General features: G+C 45.9%; 1 protein-coding gene across 4 annotated transcripts in view; it reads left to right on the top strand.

Annotated features, from left to right (window-relative positions):
• GYG2 (glycogenin 2) overlaps positions 1 to 16092 on the top strand; it is a 349183-nt gene that overhangs the window by 118699 nt on the left and 214392 nt on the right. For all 4 annotated transcript variants that reach the window (XM_085622236.1, XM_085622235.1, XM_085622234.1 and 1 more), the window contains exon 5: positions 4374 to 4536. In XM_085622236.1, coding sequence (XP_085478362.1) covers positions 4374 to 4536 — 163 coding nt within the window. The remainder of the gene's footprint in view (positions 1 to 4373; positions 4537 to 16092) is intronic.

Raw genomic sequence — 16092 nt, 5'->3', positions numbered from 1 at the left:
TTTGGAAAGGAGTGACAGACCATAAAAGCTTATTGATAGGCAAATGTAATCTAACTAGAAACCTACCTATTGGTCTTCATGGTACGATCCAGAAAAGATTGCTGACTAACCGATCTTACCTTATTCCTGCGAAGAGACTGATCGCAATGAGCTGCTGGGCTATGCAGGCCCCTAGGCGTTCTACCAAGGAAGCAGATTGATATAAATGGGTGGCGGCTGAAAATGAGGCATTCACAATCCTTCAGAGGTGGGCTGGGACGGTTACCGCTCTTAACCTGAAGGATACAATCCAAGTACAATTGGTAATGAAATCAGATGACCGTCCATCTTAGGCACACTCTTTAGCTATCTTGAAAGAAGTGCTGTTGTAACTATTCCATGTGATCTTGGGTCATACGTCTTATCAGGAAAATCGCTCTGGGAGTTTGGTGTGCACTTCTGCTAGATGGGTGAGTTGCTGAGAAGCCTTCTTTTTGGAGGACCCAACCAGCAACAACAGACCTTCCCACTGATAGCAATGCAGTAACTGTTACTTTGCATTTGGTCAGTCACTTGGGCTGCTTAGAATGGGAAATGTATGGTATCTCTAGAGGTGGGTCCTATGTAAGGGTTGTTCATTTTTTTTTTTAACTGGGTAATAGTTTAAATTGCCTCTTACTTTCTTTATTACATTTAGAGGTTTTCTGTTGCTATCTGCTTATAATTGCTGCTCAGCCGGTCAGGCGGGGAGACTGTCCTAGACCAAGATTTGTCAGTGCACATTTCCTCTTCATATCCTGGGGATGTATTATGTACAAAACTCTATAAAGAACTATTCCCGAATACATATGATCCTGGTTGGCCACGTGACCATAAACAAAATAGTTCTGCTCACCAGAATAATATTGTGACAACAAGAAGTTACAAACATCGAAGGAATGTTGAATGCATCTGCATGGGCATCGAAGGATAACAGAAGGCGCTGAGAATTTGAATTAGCAGTTAAAGAAAGAAGATGGAAGTCTTTGTGACTGTTGCAGATTTTAGGGACTACTGGAATTCTTGAGAGAGTCACAGATGGGCTGTTTAAAAAGCTGGACATTTACTACTGTGTTATTATGCGTACATTTGGAGCAAATTTGCAACTTTGGTGCAATTTACAAAGAATTTAAGCAGTAGTCCTGAAAAACTGCGATAATTGCAGATTCCTAGGAGCGTTCACGGGGAAAAGTATTTATGGTTCTGCAAATGTAGTCTGTCTCTCTTTTCACATTTACAAATATAATGCACTTGTACTTTTTTTCTAGCTTCTCCACTCGAAAAGTATGTTCCCTGTGGAAAAACGAATTGCCTTTAATCCCCCCCCAAATTTGGGAAGTGTTCATACTCCTTTCTCGCCCAGAGAGTAGATTTAATCCTGCTGTTTACAAGAGTAAATCTGAATCTGCTTTCAGGGTGGGAAACAACACACAGAACTCTTGTAAATACTCACAGACTTGCAGGTTTATGGGTGTTCACCCCCTTTTTCAGATGTTCCAATCCTGAACGCCTATAACCTGCCCTTGTCAGTGGACTTACACTTAATACAAATACAATCAAGTGTCATTGTGTGAGTGAGTCTAGATTTAGTAAGGGTTGTTTGGGCGCTCATCCCCACTTATCGCTGTGCAGTTTTGCAACGGCCCCTACGGCTTTTGCAATGGTGAGTAAATTTGTACATTTCTTGCATTGCTTTGAACCACTTAGGCGCCCGTGCAGAACTATAGCAAATCACTCCCTTACTTTTAAACCTCAGATTCCTAGCCTCTTGTCTCTTCATTGTAACGTTCCTGCTGTAGCGCACGGAACTGAATATGAGAATTACCATGGTGCCAAGATGGCTGCCTTGGCGTACTGCAGCCCGTTGTGCCCCAGCGCAGGGGAAAAAGGACAGGAATGTGTTGTATCTAATAGATATGGTGCCTTCCTGCCCTTTTCTTTTGCCATAGGGCAGTGCAGCAGCAAAGCCTGCTGCGCTGCCCTATGGAAAAAAAAACATAAATAAGGCCCCAAGTGCGCACCCAACATTCTCGTCTGACTACGGTGAATCCATTGCAGCGATCACTAAATGGAGAGGCCGGTGATGAAGCCCCATATCTCGCAATATGGTGATTGGTCCACCACCTGATGGGTTTAGTGCAAGGTCTCTGGCAACCTGGTGGGCTGGAGAGCCACCTGCCAATCTTAAAATTACACCTTCCCTCCCAAAATGACTCAGATTTGTAGATTGGCACTTACCACTAGGGTTTATGACCACAGTGCAGGTGTCCTGTCTAGTGGAAAGAGATGCAAAGCATCATTATAAGAATGTTTGCCTGTGACTGAGACACCTTTGGGTGTTTGTAGCTTTCCCTAACTTACTACAGCTACAATTTTTAAAATTGACACTTCTATGAGGTAATCCATTACTTCTCCTTACCAAAGCCAGCCTTGCTCTGGTATTTATATGTGAATGGGATGGTTTGAGGTAATCTTAGGAGTTGCATGTTAACTTCCATATTGAGTCCATTCAGTGATCTGTTTGAATGTTATTTGCACCCTTTGGCTTTGTGTGATCAAGAATTTGTTCAATTTGAATAAAAGCCCTTCATTTACACCCAAACAATGTAGATACATGCAGCTGATTTCTGCTAGTTTGGCGAAATCCTCTGCCACTTTGCCTACCTTTACAAATTATTTTGTAATCACACACGTTTGATGAATCTAGTCTGCTGACATGTATAGTCCATTAAAAGAAGAAATAAGTCTTTACCAAAATATCAACATTTGACATTGATTGCCATCCTTTTGAAACTGACTGCACTTGTGCAGATTTTTTTCAGTTTGAACGTGTTTTTATTTAGTCGAGCCTGGGCAGCGCATGAGCTGCTCTGCGAGGCATGATCTATTGGAGCATGGACTTGAAGCCTCGCCCTCTCTCCGCCCATATTTTTCATTGCTTGTGTCATTGTCCTTTGTAAATGCTTGTTTCTGATTCGTTAATAGGCTTGTTAGTCCCGCCTAAGTACCGCCATGTCTTCATTTGTAACCTCCCACGGGGACTGGCCCTTTTACTTCTATTAAACGGTATGTCTTATTTAGTCTCTAAAGTACTATTTTCTTTAACAGGTTTCTCCTACTGCAGGCACAACATGCTTTTCTGCAACGCTTTCACTTTTCAAACAGCCTGGGACAATGGCGGCCGCTTCTTTGAAGTGAAATAGGTCTCGCATTTACAAGAGTTTGAGTTATTGGCATTGTAAATGACAATGCCTTTTATTTATGTGTTAATTATCAACACAGATAAATAAAAGGCATTGTAATTTACAATGCCAATAGCTTAAACTCTCGCAAATGTGAGACCCATTGCATTGCAAATGCTCGTTGAATATTCCTCTAGTAACTTCGTGACATACCTGCATGTCAGATGTTCCGATTGCATGACAGTCAGTTAACTTTTTCAGTAAAATATTGCACGTTCAGCAGTTACATTTTTTTAATATATATCTTTATTAACTGAAGCCTCACATAAACCAGCAAAGGCGGCTCAGTGAGTTAAACACTGTTGCTGAGTTTTTCTGTGATCTGTGAGTCCCGATTTTTTCATCATAGAAGGATGCTTAGATGAATGTCAGGTTACGGTCCACACCAGTTTTCACCAACGAGAAGCTTGTTAGCTACTAGTAACTTTCCAGCTACCTGTAAGTAGCTCTCCTGTGTGTTTCCCAGCCCAATGAATTAAAAGCTTTAAGCTTGTAGAATTCATATATTAATACCTTAATTGCAATGTGTATTTGAGAGAAAATGTGTGTATTTTCTGAACTCAAATGCTGATGTTTTGGAGAAAAATTTTAACATTTCTAAAACGTATTTAAAGCTGAAGTTTCAGTGATAAATCATGAAGCAGTGAGGCCTATTACTCATATTATTTGTTTGGTGCCAGGAAAATTGCAGCAGAGGCCATTGTACATGAAACATGTACAGGCATTCCAAATCGATAAAGCTTTTTTTTTTTTTTTTACATTACTGCACGCAATCCTGCATAATGTTCTGTTGCGAACAGTGTGGATGATCTAGCATTCGGTGGCTACTCCGATAATCTTGTCGGATGGGGTCCCTCTTACCACAGAAAGTGGTGGAGACCCCTGGTCCACACACGTATCGCATCTGAAACGTTGTTTACAAAAATATTCTTCCATCAACAGTGGATTTTCTATTATTACCTCCAATGTAAATTGGACACCATCTTTACGTCAGGCGATATTCTGGCTACTATATTGTGGTCCCACACCCAGTAGCTTAGAAATAGCAGAAACGTGCTGTGAAGCTCAATGTAACACACTATTGACTTAGTTATTCTTTTTTTCCGTTCTCAGGTTTTATGTAATGTCGATGAACTCTTTGACCGGGAAGAGCTGTCAGCTGCCCCTGATTCTGGCTGGCCAGACTGCTTTAATAGTGGAGTATTTGTATTCCGACCCTCACTGGACACGTACCAGCGCTTACTCCAGTTCGCAGCAGAGCACGGCAGCTTCGATGGTAAGAATTTGCTTCGGGGACAGCGAGTGGCCCTTGTGTTAGGGAAAGGGAACGGCTCCCCTAGAGTGGAGATGCGTTAGGTCGATGCTTGTTGCCCCATCACATCATGCTTCATAAGGAAATGGAATTGTTTTTCTCTCTTTCACAAACAAGATGGCGGATCAAACCAGAGTAGACAGCAACCAGTAGTTGCCATGGCAGAGGGTGTTTTGACGTTATTGCCGATGCAAGATCAGGGTACTTTAGATGAAGTCTCTTTTCATAATTTCCATGGGCCTAGCCTTGCTGTACATTCATGTAACGTCTTTTCTTCAAAACAGAAAGACCTTAATACTGAATAAGGACTGTTTGACATTGTCTGTCATATACCGAGCCACTGGAATTATGCGGCAGGGGAGCATAATTGTGTTATGCCCAAATTATGTGGCAGGATTGAATAAGATATGCGGCAAGAAAAGACACATTATGCTGCACATTTTCTGATAGTATTACTTTATTAGTTCGCACTTTTTACACTGTCTGGGCATTGGGTGCACCTCATTAGTACCAGTTTAACAGCCAAATATAGCAATAAGCAACAGAAAGGTGACCAGTCAACCTTTGCAACTGACCTTCCATTTTGCGGCAACATGTTGCGCTGCATTTTTAGTAACTTTCGAACTTTTTGAGCTAGAAACAAAATAGTTTTTTTTGTTAAAATCTGCAGACTATGCAGTAGATGATGGATTATGTGGCAAATGTGGCAAATCTATAATTAGGTGAAAATCGTACTGGCCGAACAATCACATAATTCCAGTGGCCCTGGTCATAGGTTGCTTAGATCAATCGTACACTGCTGCTTGCGGATCACAAAATACACAAACCCATCGTTAAATGTTTTAAAAAGTACCTGCAACTATTTCTGCTCCAGAGTTATGTTCAATGATTGTACTTTAATCAATGCAATTCTGAGCCTAGACATTACACATTAGAAAAAATATTTTTCTTTTTTCTTATAAACCTCCTCATGACTTGTCTCCTGCTTTATATTGTCTAAAAGGATGTTGCAATGTAAAAAAATGTTTTTACCTTCCCTAATTTTCTACTGCAATTCCCATTTCTTGTCTAAAGTGCTCTCATGCAAGAGGATCTAGTATGTGATATATGAAACCGCATAAATAATTACAATAAAATAAAATCCATTGGTGGAGTTGATTATGGCCCTCAAAATAATATAATGTAGTTTTTCCCATTCCCTATTCAGAAGACGAACAGGCCAAAAGTGTAATATGGTACATGTGGTATTGTTAGCCTTCTGAGTATTATCTTTCCCAGAAGGGATACTCGATCCCTTAATAAGAAGAAACCCTGATTCTTGAGAGGCTGCTGAGAAGTAGGATTTCAACAAGGGAAGAGGGTTTCTTTCCCTCAGCACTGGTTACCGATCAGATGGAGTCAAGGGCTGACCTGGGTCTTTTAATATGGGGCACTTAGCAGACCACCCCTGGGACACTTGATTTAAATTCGACCTTTCAAATGTCAGTTAAAAATGAAACTGTTTATAAAATCAATTCATAGAGAATGTGATCACGGATTGCATGTTCAAAGCCATACTTTATGTGATTTCTGAAGTAATTTGTGAAGTCATATGTTATGAACGTAAGGTTGCATAACTATCACAATGTAAATAAACATTCCCTAATTTGAGTGGTTTTGCACTTTAATTTTCACATGTTTTTGATGAGTTTTTCAATGATTATATATGTAAGCACACATGCACCTTTAATGCAGCTTTCTAATTATTCTGTCACATGCTCTGTCTTGGACTGCTGATGTGTCAGAATATAGGGCCTTATTTTTGAGGTATGGCTGGCAGCCTGCCATCTGTCGTAGGAGAAGGAGAAGGCGGGGGTCTTAAACTGCTATCCTGGCTGAATACCGCCCGCCATATTTAGAAATCTCTGTGTACTTTGGCGGGTGCAGTAATCTCTTTGTCTTTGAAAAGAGACGTTGACACTGGCTGCTCTGAAGGCAGTAAAAGGTTGCTGAGTGGCCACCATAGTTAATGGGGATGCTCAGCAAACGTTTTTGTTTTTCAAAAACGAACTCCCAAAGCAGGAGTTTGATTTAAAAAAAATACTAATAAACCTGACACTCTGAGAGATTTCTCCTAGGTGTGGGGGGCCAATTTGTTTCTGTTCGGGACAGTCACGCTTTTCCTGTTGAAAAAAAATAATACATCAGAGCGTCCACTCTAAATAGGGTAGGCAGTCTGAGGTACTTACATCGATGGCTCCAAGTTCAGCGGACCATCGATGAAAACTTTCTGTAGTGTCGGCTGGCACAGCTCGCGGGTGGCGGGGTGGGCGAGGGGGGTATTGGGGAGGGGCGCAGGACACATATATAAATAAACAAAAAAATACACTTACCTACCACTCCCTTCTGTCTCGGACTCCACAAAACAGCCAGGCTCCCCTGACCAATTACAGCGCTGCAATGCAGCGTTGTGATTGGTATGAGCGCCATGGTTCTGCGCTCAGCCAGGGACTGATGGCCTGGACATGCTCTCCATGCAGGCTGTAATGCAGCCTGCATGGAGAACAGGGAAAGTGAGCATGACTGTTTTGAGCAGCCTGAGAGGGCCGACCAAACAGCCATTGCGCACTCAGGAGGGTTCTATCACTCCTCCCCTGCTCTGTGGCCCCTTCCGCCCCCTCATGCAAAGCTGCTACAGCAGGAGGACAAAACAAAATAACATTACATTATTATCATTTTATTTTTTCCTTTTTTTACTGCTGCAATGCAGTGGGCGACGCTCCTCTATATAAACAACAAGACCTGCCTTGAACAAAAATGTTTTGGTTTTTATAAGCACAGTGAACACATCCCAATCAAGAACCCTGGCACTTGCACAAATTGTTGCATTTTGGACCGTCTCCTCTGCCTTAACGGAGGAGCCGCCCATGACTTTCTTCTGGTGGAGCCACCAGGGAGCTCTGCTGGTGAAAAAATGTAGACCCCCCCCCTCTTTGTAGAAGCTGTCAGTTTGGTGGGCAGGGTATTCTTCTCTGCCCAATTCTAAATGAGGCCCATAATTGGTGTGTGCACTGTAGGGACAATTCCTGTGTTTAAATTTGTGGTGTTTTCACATCAGAAGTAGAAGTGTGGGTTTCTTCTGTTGCAGCTAGTATTGTTTGTTTCATATCACATGCCATCCTGTAACCTCGCTGCAGCGTATCAATGATTCCTTCTATTTTTTATGTTTTGGTGATTGTAAAAAAGTGTTTTCCCTGAGACATTTTAAGGAAATGCAGTTAAAAAAATTGGGTAGAAATTAACTCTCCCCCTAACCTCACTGCCTCTCGCAGAGCTCCTCACTCTCTATTCAGCTGAAGCAGCTGTTTATACCCAATGTGCGAGTCTGGCTCTCAGTTTCTGAGGAGGCTCAGAGGAATCACTGGCTTGGGTGATCTTTCCCAAAAGTTTTCTATGAATTTCCTCAGGTTCCCAGAAGTTATATGTGGTTAGTCAGGGTACGTAGGGTTCAGTTTTTCCCAAGCCTTTATTGGTGCTATTGCGTGCCTCTGTGTCTCCACTAGCATTTATTTTTTGTGAATGGGACTCTTCATAATGATCATGTGGCCATCAGTCCTGATTAAGTCTGCTGAAACACAAAAGTATCCCCAGTCTGCCTGTCCTTCAGTCCTGCTTGAGCCATGGGCTACTTTGCAGCATCACCATCCATGTGGCGGGCTGCGGGGTGGGTCATGCCCTGTAGTGGGGCATATGCAGTGAGTCAGTTTGAATGCTTACTAATAATTTGGTGGCTGTTTCCTTGCCCTGTTGGCACTTCCTAGTAGAGGCAGACACCAGGATCAGCACTCTGCTCTGAAGGTGGGAGGAAAAAAGGGGTTCTAGAGAGAATATACTGAGGAAGAGGATGCATTCTGCTGGGCTGCACAGGAAACTCAGGTACACAGTTGCAGTAAGCCGGGACATGTCTGATGGAGGGTGGGTTATTCCTGATGGCAAATGCAACATCTATTTTCCAATAAATTTGCTACATTAAACCAGTAGCGGCTTGTATATGGTGGAAGTGGTGAGGCAGCGCGGGGAACAAATAAAGAACTTACCTGACTACAGCTCCCTGCTCTTCTGCTTTCTACTAACTGCTGTGCTGAGGCTCTCAGACTCCCCTATGGCCAATCCCAGTGCTTTTCTCATGCTGGTGAGAGAAGCGCTGGGATTGGCCTGAGCCGGCTGGTTTTCCACTCCATCAGGGACTGGGAGTCTGCGCCTGCTGGTCTCTCCACCTGGCAATGCAGCTCGGGTTGTAGAGACTTCAGTGTGCATGCCGGTTTGGCCGTCCTGAGACAGCCGGCCAAGCCGTCATGTGCACTGACAGCAGTGCCCATCACTCCCCCTCTCTGCTGAAGTGCTGGGTGACTATGGCCTGCCCCCAAGACTCGGCTCTGAGAACCTTCCACTGAAAAAACTGCTTGTATTGTAGTTTTTTGACTTGTGGCAAAGTATGTACTGTATACAGCAGAACTGAGTTGGTTTTGGTGGCAAGACAATGTTAATGGCTAAAGATGTGGGGTCGTATTATGGACAGTGCTCAAATGAAGTGGGGGACAACAGGCTTCTGTGCTTACTTTTTGCGCCCCAGGGCCTATGGTATTACAGCAAGGGCCTCTGACGCTTGTGCTGTCTCTTCTGTAATACTGATAGTGCTGGAGCACATGTAGCACCAGCACTATCTTCAGAGGGTCCGCCCTCATTTGCATGGGGCTATGGCTCTATTGAAATGAGGGAATAACTTTACCTCTGCACCTACGCCTTATTACGGATGCAGATACCAAAGGGGATGATGGACGGAGTGTTTGAGCAAATCAAACACTCACTCCCAGTCAACTGATCTGGGTTTAATCCATCATCATACTTTAGCTCACTCCACCACCCCAGTTCAGACATGGCCATATGCAAATCAGTCTGACCCTGTGCCTCATGGGAACAGTCCAGCCGAACTGCCACGCCATGTCTTCCCTGGACCGGAAACAACCATCCTGGGACTGGTTTCGGGTTCATAACCCTCATCTGCCAGGCTATCTTGAATCAAGTGGCAAAGTGAGCAAGGGACCCACGTCTGGGCATACCCTGCCAACTTAGGGCGAACAAAGCGATACCAAAGGGGATGATGGACGGAGTGTTTGAGAAAATCACGGATGCAGGCGCAGATGCAAACACACCCTTATGACGCACATTGACAGTGTGCCACACAAAGGGGACACACGGTCAGTGCACACCCAGGGGGCAGCCCTTTGGAGGGGTGAAAGGGGATTCCATGGGCCACCTAGACAGCGCCCTGCAGGCAGGTGCAGTCACTCACTGCACCCAACTCCAGGGGGATCTCTGCACCTTTTTAAAGTGCAGGTCGGTGCTGCCTGCACATAGAAAGACGGATTCACTGTTTCTGTCAGTCACTCTGTATTTCACTGAATATGTTGCCCCTTGGTCAGTGCACGTTTTTGGATACACTGAGGGCAGCACTTTATTTGTAATATGGTGCACCATCCCTATTTGCGCTTGCCAAACCTATGTAAAAGTTTGCAGTGGTGCAGACAAGGACACTGCTCCTAGTCTATAATCCGTGCCCTGATCTGTTTATTTTGAAATGCTACTATAAAAGCAGTCAACCAGATGTATTTATTGTGAAAAGAATGTGGTAAAATTAATCCATTTAAGGGTGGATTGTTATTGCTCATTATGTCTGCATTGAAGGATTTTGGTAGAGTGAATCTCCCATATTACTGTAGTAGGCAATGGTTTTGGTGTTGGTTGCAATCTGTGAAAAACCGTGGAAATAGAAGATTTGGTCTGTGAGAATCCCTATTAGGTCCTTTTAGGAAAGGTAGTATTTTTCTTAGTCAACTTTAGTTTTGTATACCTTTTTCACTTCATGATTTTGTGCCTGATAGTTTCCTTAGTAAAAAGCTTATGTTTAAAAACTGTGGTAAACTAGAAGTTAGTTATGGTGACAACCTATAGGCCTAATTGGTGTACTGGGAAAATTTATGTCTGATGTAGTAGGTCTGATCTACTTAAGAAAAGTTGTGACATTGGCAGTAGACCTTCCTTATTTATTGTCAAAAGGATTTGTTAAAGCTAGTGAAGAACCAGGGCCTTATGGGCCTGGCGGTGCAGGGCACGCCTTAATCTCCTGAGTTCACCTGCTTTGTTGAACAGAGACACAGGAAATTCTGTTGAGCGTAGAAGATCAGGTTTATTAGCTGCAGCTAAGTACAGTTGTCCCAGAAGTACACTCAGTATGTTCTTAGGAGACTGCCACTTTACTCCGTGGCGCACAATCTTTTATAGCGCATAGATTCACCAAGAACACTCCCAATGCATACATGGTTATCCAATGAGAAGAGTTTGAAAACAAGATATAACCAATGAGAAAAGTTTGAAAACAAGATATCAAGTAACCCAAATAAACCTCTCTTCCAACTGTTTTCGTCACCCCTCCCCACAAGTTAATCAGTGGTAGTGTCTAAAACTCAACTTGCAGGTGGCAGGACATATTTGTATGCTTTGGAGGACAGTTGTGAAATGAGAGAATACAAATAGGGAATAGCGAAGGCCAGAAGATACGATAAAGTCAGGAAAGAATGGTGTGAGCCGACAGACAGTTGAGACAGGGTTTAGTCAAACCAGACGAGGATTAGTGGACTCAGCCAGTCCCTGACATCAGTCTCGTAAACAGAGGCAGAAGGTTATTTGACACGTCGCAGTAAGATCAGCAGAGAAACTTCGGTGATGGATCAAACCCAGATCTGTTGACTGGGTGTGAGTGTTTGATTGGTTCTGATGCTCCGTCCATCACCACCCCCTTTTGTACCGCTTTGTTCGCCATAAGTTGGCAGGGTATGCTCAGACGTGAGTCCCTTGCTCACTTTGCCACTGGATTCAAGTAAGCCTGGCTGAAGACGGCTGAAATGCTAGAAACTGGTCCTAGGAAGCTTGTTTCCGGTCCAGGGAAGGCATGGCTTGGCAGTTCGGGCTGGACTGTTCCCATGAGGCACAGGGTCAGACTGATTTGCATATGGCCATGTCTGAACTGGGGTGGCAGAGTGGGCTAAAGAACGGTGATGGATCAAACCCAGATCTGTTGACTGGGTGTGAGTGTTTGATTGGTTCTGATGCTCCGTCCATCACCACCCCCTTTTGTACCGCTTTGTTCGCCATAAGTTGGCAGGGTATGCTCAGACTTGAGTTCCTTGCTCACTTTGCCACTGGATTCAAGCAAGCCTGGCTGAAGACGGCTGAAATGCTAGAAACCGGTCCTAGGAAGCTTGTTTCCGGTCCAGGGAAGGCATGGCATGGCAGTTCGGGCTGGACTGTTCCCATGAGGCACAGGGTCAGACTAATTTGCATATGGCCATGTCTGAACTGGGGTGGCAGAGTGGGCTAAAGAATGGTGATGGATCAAACCCAGATCTGTTGACTGGGTGTGAGTGTTTGATTGGTTCTAATGCTCCGTCCATCACCACCCCCTTTTGTACTGCTTTGTTCGCCATAAGTTGGCAGGGTATGCTTAGACGTGAGTCCCTTGCTCACTTTGCCACTGGATTCAAGCAAGCCTGGCTGAAGACGGCTGAAATGCTAGAAACTGGTCCTAGGAAGCTTGTTTCCGGTTCAGGGAAGTCATGGCTTGGCAGTTCGGGCTGGACTGTTCCCATGAGGCACAGGGTCAGACTGATTTGCATATGGCCATGTCTGAACTGGGGTGGCAGAGTGGGCTAATGAACGGTGATGGATCAAACCCAGATCTGTTGACTGGGTGTGAGTGTTTGATTGGTTCTGATGCTCCGTCCATCACCACCCCCTTTTGTACCGCTTTGTTTGCCATAAGTTGGCAGGGTATGCTCAGACGTGAGTCCCTTGCTCACTTTGCCACTGGATTCAAACAAGCCTGGCTGAAGACCGCTGAAATGCTAGAAACCGGTCCTAGGAAGCTTGTTTCCGGTCCAGGGAAGGCATGGCTTGGCAGTTCGGGCTGGACTGTTCCCATGAGGCACAGGGTCAGACTGATTTGCATATGGCAATGTCTGAACTGGGGTGGCAGAGTGGGCTAAAGAACTGTGATGGATCAAACCCAGATCTGTTGACTGGGTGTGAGTGTTTGATTGGTTCTGATGCTCCGTCCATCACCACCCCGTTTTGTACCGCTTTGTTCGCCATAAGTTGGCAGGGTATGCTCAGAGGTGAGTCCCTTGCTCACTTTGCCACTGGATTCAAGCAAGCCTGGCTGAAGACGGCTGAAATGCTATAAACCGGTCCTAGGAAGCTTGTTTCTGGTCCAGGGAAGGCATGGCTTGGCAATTCGGGCTGGACTGTTCCCATGAGGCACAGGGTCAGACTGATTTGCATATGGCCATGTCTGAACTGGGGTGGCAGAGTGGGCTAAAGAACGGTGATGGATCAAACCCAGATCTGTTGACTGGGTGTGAGTGTTTGATTGGTTCTGATGCTCCGTCCATCACCACTCCCTTTTGTACCGCTTTGTCCGACAGACAGTTGAGACAGGGTATGCTCAGACGTGAGTCCCTTGCTCACTTTGCCACTGGATTCAAGCAAGCCTGGCTGAAGACGGCTGAAATGCTAGAAACCGGTCCTAGGAAGCTTGTTTCCGGTCCAGGGAAGGCATGGCTTGGCAATTCGGGCTGGACTGTTCCCATGAGGCACAGGGTCAGACTGATTTGCATATGGCCATGTCTGAACTGGGGTGGCAGAGTGGGCTAAAGAACGGTGATGGATCAAACCCAGATCTGTTGACTGGGTGTGAGTGTTTGATTGGTTCTGATGCTCCGTCCATCACCATCCCCTTTTGTACCGCTTTGTTCACCATAAGTTGGCAGGGTATGCTCAGACGTGAGTCCCTTGCTCACTTTGCCACTGGATTCAAGCAAGCCTGGCTGAAGACGGCTGAAATGCTAGAAACCGGTCCTAGGAAGCTTGTTTCCTGTCCAGGGAAGGCATGGCTTGGCAGCTCGGGCTGGACTGTTCCCATGAGGCACAGGGTCAGACTGATTTGCATATGGCCATGTCTGAACTGGGGTGGCAAAGTGGGCTAAAGAACGGTGATGGATCAAACCCAGATCTGTTGACTGGGTGTGAGTGTTTGATTGGTTCTGATGCTCCGTCCATCACCACCCCTTTTTGTGCCGCTTTGTTCGCCATAAGTTGGCAGGGTATTCTCAGACTTGAGTTCCTTGCTCACTTTGCCACTGGATTCAAGCAAGCCTGGCTGAAGACTGCTGAAATGCTAGAAACCGGTCCTAGGAAGCTTGTTTCCGGTCCAGGGAAGGCATGGCTTGGCAGTTCGGGCTGGACTGTTCCCATGAGGCACAGGGTCAGACTAATTTGCATATGGCCATGTCTGAACTGGGGTGGCAGAGTGGGCTAAAGAATGGTGATGGATCAAAACCAGATCTGTTGACTGGGTGTGAGTGTTTGATTGGTTCTGATGCTCCGTCCATCACCACCCCCTTTTGTACTGCTTTGTTCGTCATAAGTTGGCAGGGTATGCTTAGACGTGAGTCCCTTGCTCACTTTGCCACTGGATTCAAGCAAGCCTGGCTGAAGACGGCTGAAATGCTAGAAACTGGTCCTAGGAAGCTTGTTTCCGGTCCAGGGAAGTCATGGCTTGGCAGTTCGGGCTGGACTGTTCCCATGAGGCACAGGGTCAGACTGATTTGCATATGGCCATGTCTGAACTGGGGTGGCAGAGTGGGCTAAAGAACGGTGATGGATCAAACCCAGATCTGTTGACTGGGTGTGAGTGTTTGATTGGTTCTGATGCTCCGTCCATCACCACCCCCTTTTGTACCGCTTTGTCCGACATTCAGTTGAGACAGGGTATGCTCAGACGTGAGTCCCTTGCTCACTTTGCCACTGGATTCAAGCAAGCCTGGCTGAAGACGGCTGAAATGCTAGAAACCGGTCCTAGGAAGCTTGTTTCCGGTCCAGGGAAGGCATGGCTTGGCAGCTCGGGCTGGACTGTTCCCATGAGGCACAGGGTCAGACTGATTTGCATATGGCCATGTCTGAACTGGGGTGGCAAAGTGGGCTAAAGAACGGTGATGGATCAAACCCAGATCTGTTGACTGGGTGTGAGTGTTTGATTGGTTCTGATGCTCCGTCCATCACCACCCCTTTTTGTACCGCTTTGTTCGCCATAAGTTGGCAGGGTATTCTCAGACTTGAGTTCCTTGCTCACTTTGCCACTGGATTCAAGCAAGCCTGGCTGAAGACGGCTGAAATGCTAGAAACCGGTCCTAGGAAGCTTGTTTCCGGTCCAGGGAAGGCATGGCTTGGCAGTTCGGGCTGGACTGTTCCCATGAGGCACAGGGTCAGACTAATTTGCATATGGCCATGTCTGAACTGGGGTGGCAGAGTGGGCTAAAGAATGGTGATGGATCAAACCCAGATCTGTTGACTGGGTGTGAGTGTTTGATTGGTTCTGATGCTCCGTCCATCACCACCCCCTTTTGTACTGCTTTGTTCGCCATAAGTTGGCAGGGTATGCTTAGACGTGAGTCCCTTGCTCCCTTTGCCACTGGATTCAAGCAAGCCTGGCTGAAGACGGCTGAAATGCTAGAAACTGGTCCTAGGAAGCTTGTTTCCGGTCCAGGGAAGTCATGGCTTGGCAGTTCGGGCTGGACTGTTCCCATGAGGCACAGGGTCAGACTGATTTGCATATGGCCATGTCTGAACTGGGGTGGCAGAGTGGGCTAAAGAACGGTGATGGATCAAACCCAGATCTGTTGACTGGGTGTGAGTGTTTGATTGGTTCTGATGCTCCGTCCATCACCACCCCCTTTTGTACCCCTTTGTTCGCCATAAGTTGGCAGGGTATGCTCAGACGTGAGTCCCTTGCTCACTTTGCCACTGGATTCAAGCAAGCCTGGCTGAAGACGGCTGAAATGCTAGAAACCGGTCCTAGGAAGCTTGTTTCCGGTCCAGGGAAGGCATGGCTTGGCAGTTCGGGCTGGACTGTTCCCATGAGGCACAGGGTCAGACTGATTTGCATATGGCCATGTCTGAACTGGGGTGGCAGAGTGGGCTAAAGAACTGTGATGGATCAAACCCAGATCTGTTGACTGGGTGTGAGTGTTTGATTGGTTCTGATACTCCGTCCATCACCACCCCCTTTTGTACCGCTTTGTTCGCCATAAGTTGGCAGGGTATGCTCAGACGTGAGTCCCTTGCTCACTTTGCCACTAGATTCAAGCAAGCCTGGCTGAAGACGGCTGAAATGCTATAAACCGGTCCTAGGAAGCTTGTTTCTGGTCCAGGGAAGGCATGGCTTGGCAATTCGGGCTGGACTGTTCCCATGAGGCACAGGGTCAGACTGATTTGCATATGGCCATGTCTGAACTGGGGTGGCAGAGTGGGCTAAAGAACGGTGATGGATCAAACCCAGATCTGTTGACTGGGTGTGAGTGTTTGATTGGTTCTGATGCTCCGTCCATCACCACCCCCTTTTGTACCGCTTTGTCCGACATTCAGTTG

Source organism: Triturus cristatus, chromosome 8, assembly GCF_964204655.1.
Source record: "Triturus cristatus chromosome 8, aTriCri1.1, whole genome shotgun sequence".
NCBI classification, from domain to species: Eukaryota; Metazoa; Chordata; class Amphibia; order Caudata; family Salamandridae; genus Triturus; species Triturus cristatus.
The sequence above is the reverse complement of the archived record's forward strand: the minus strand, read 5'-3'. Positions and strand labels throughout refer to the sequence as shown.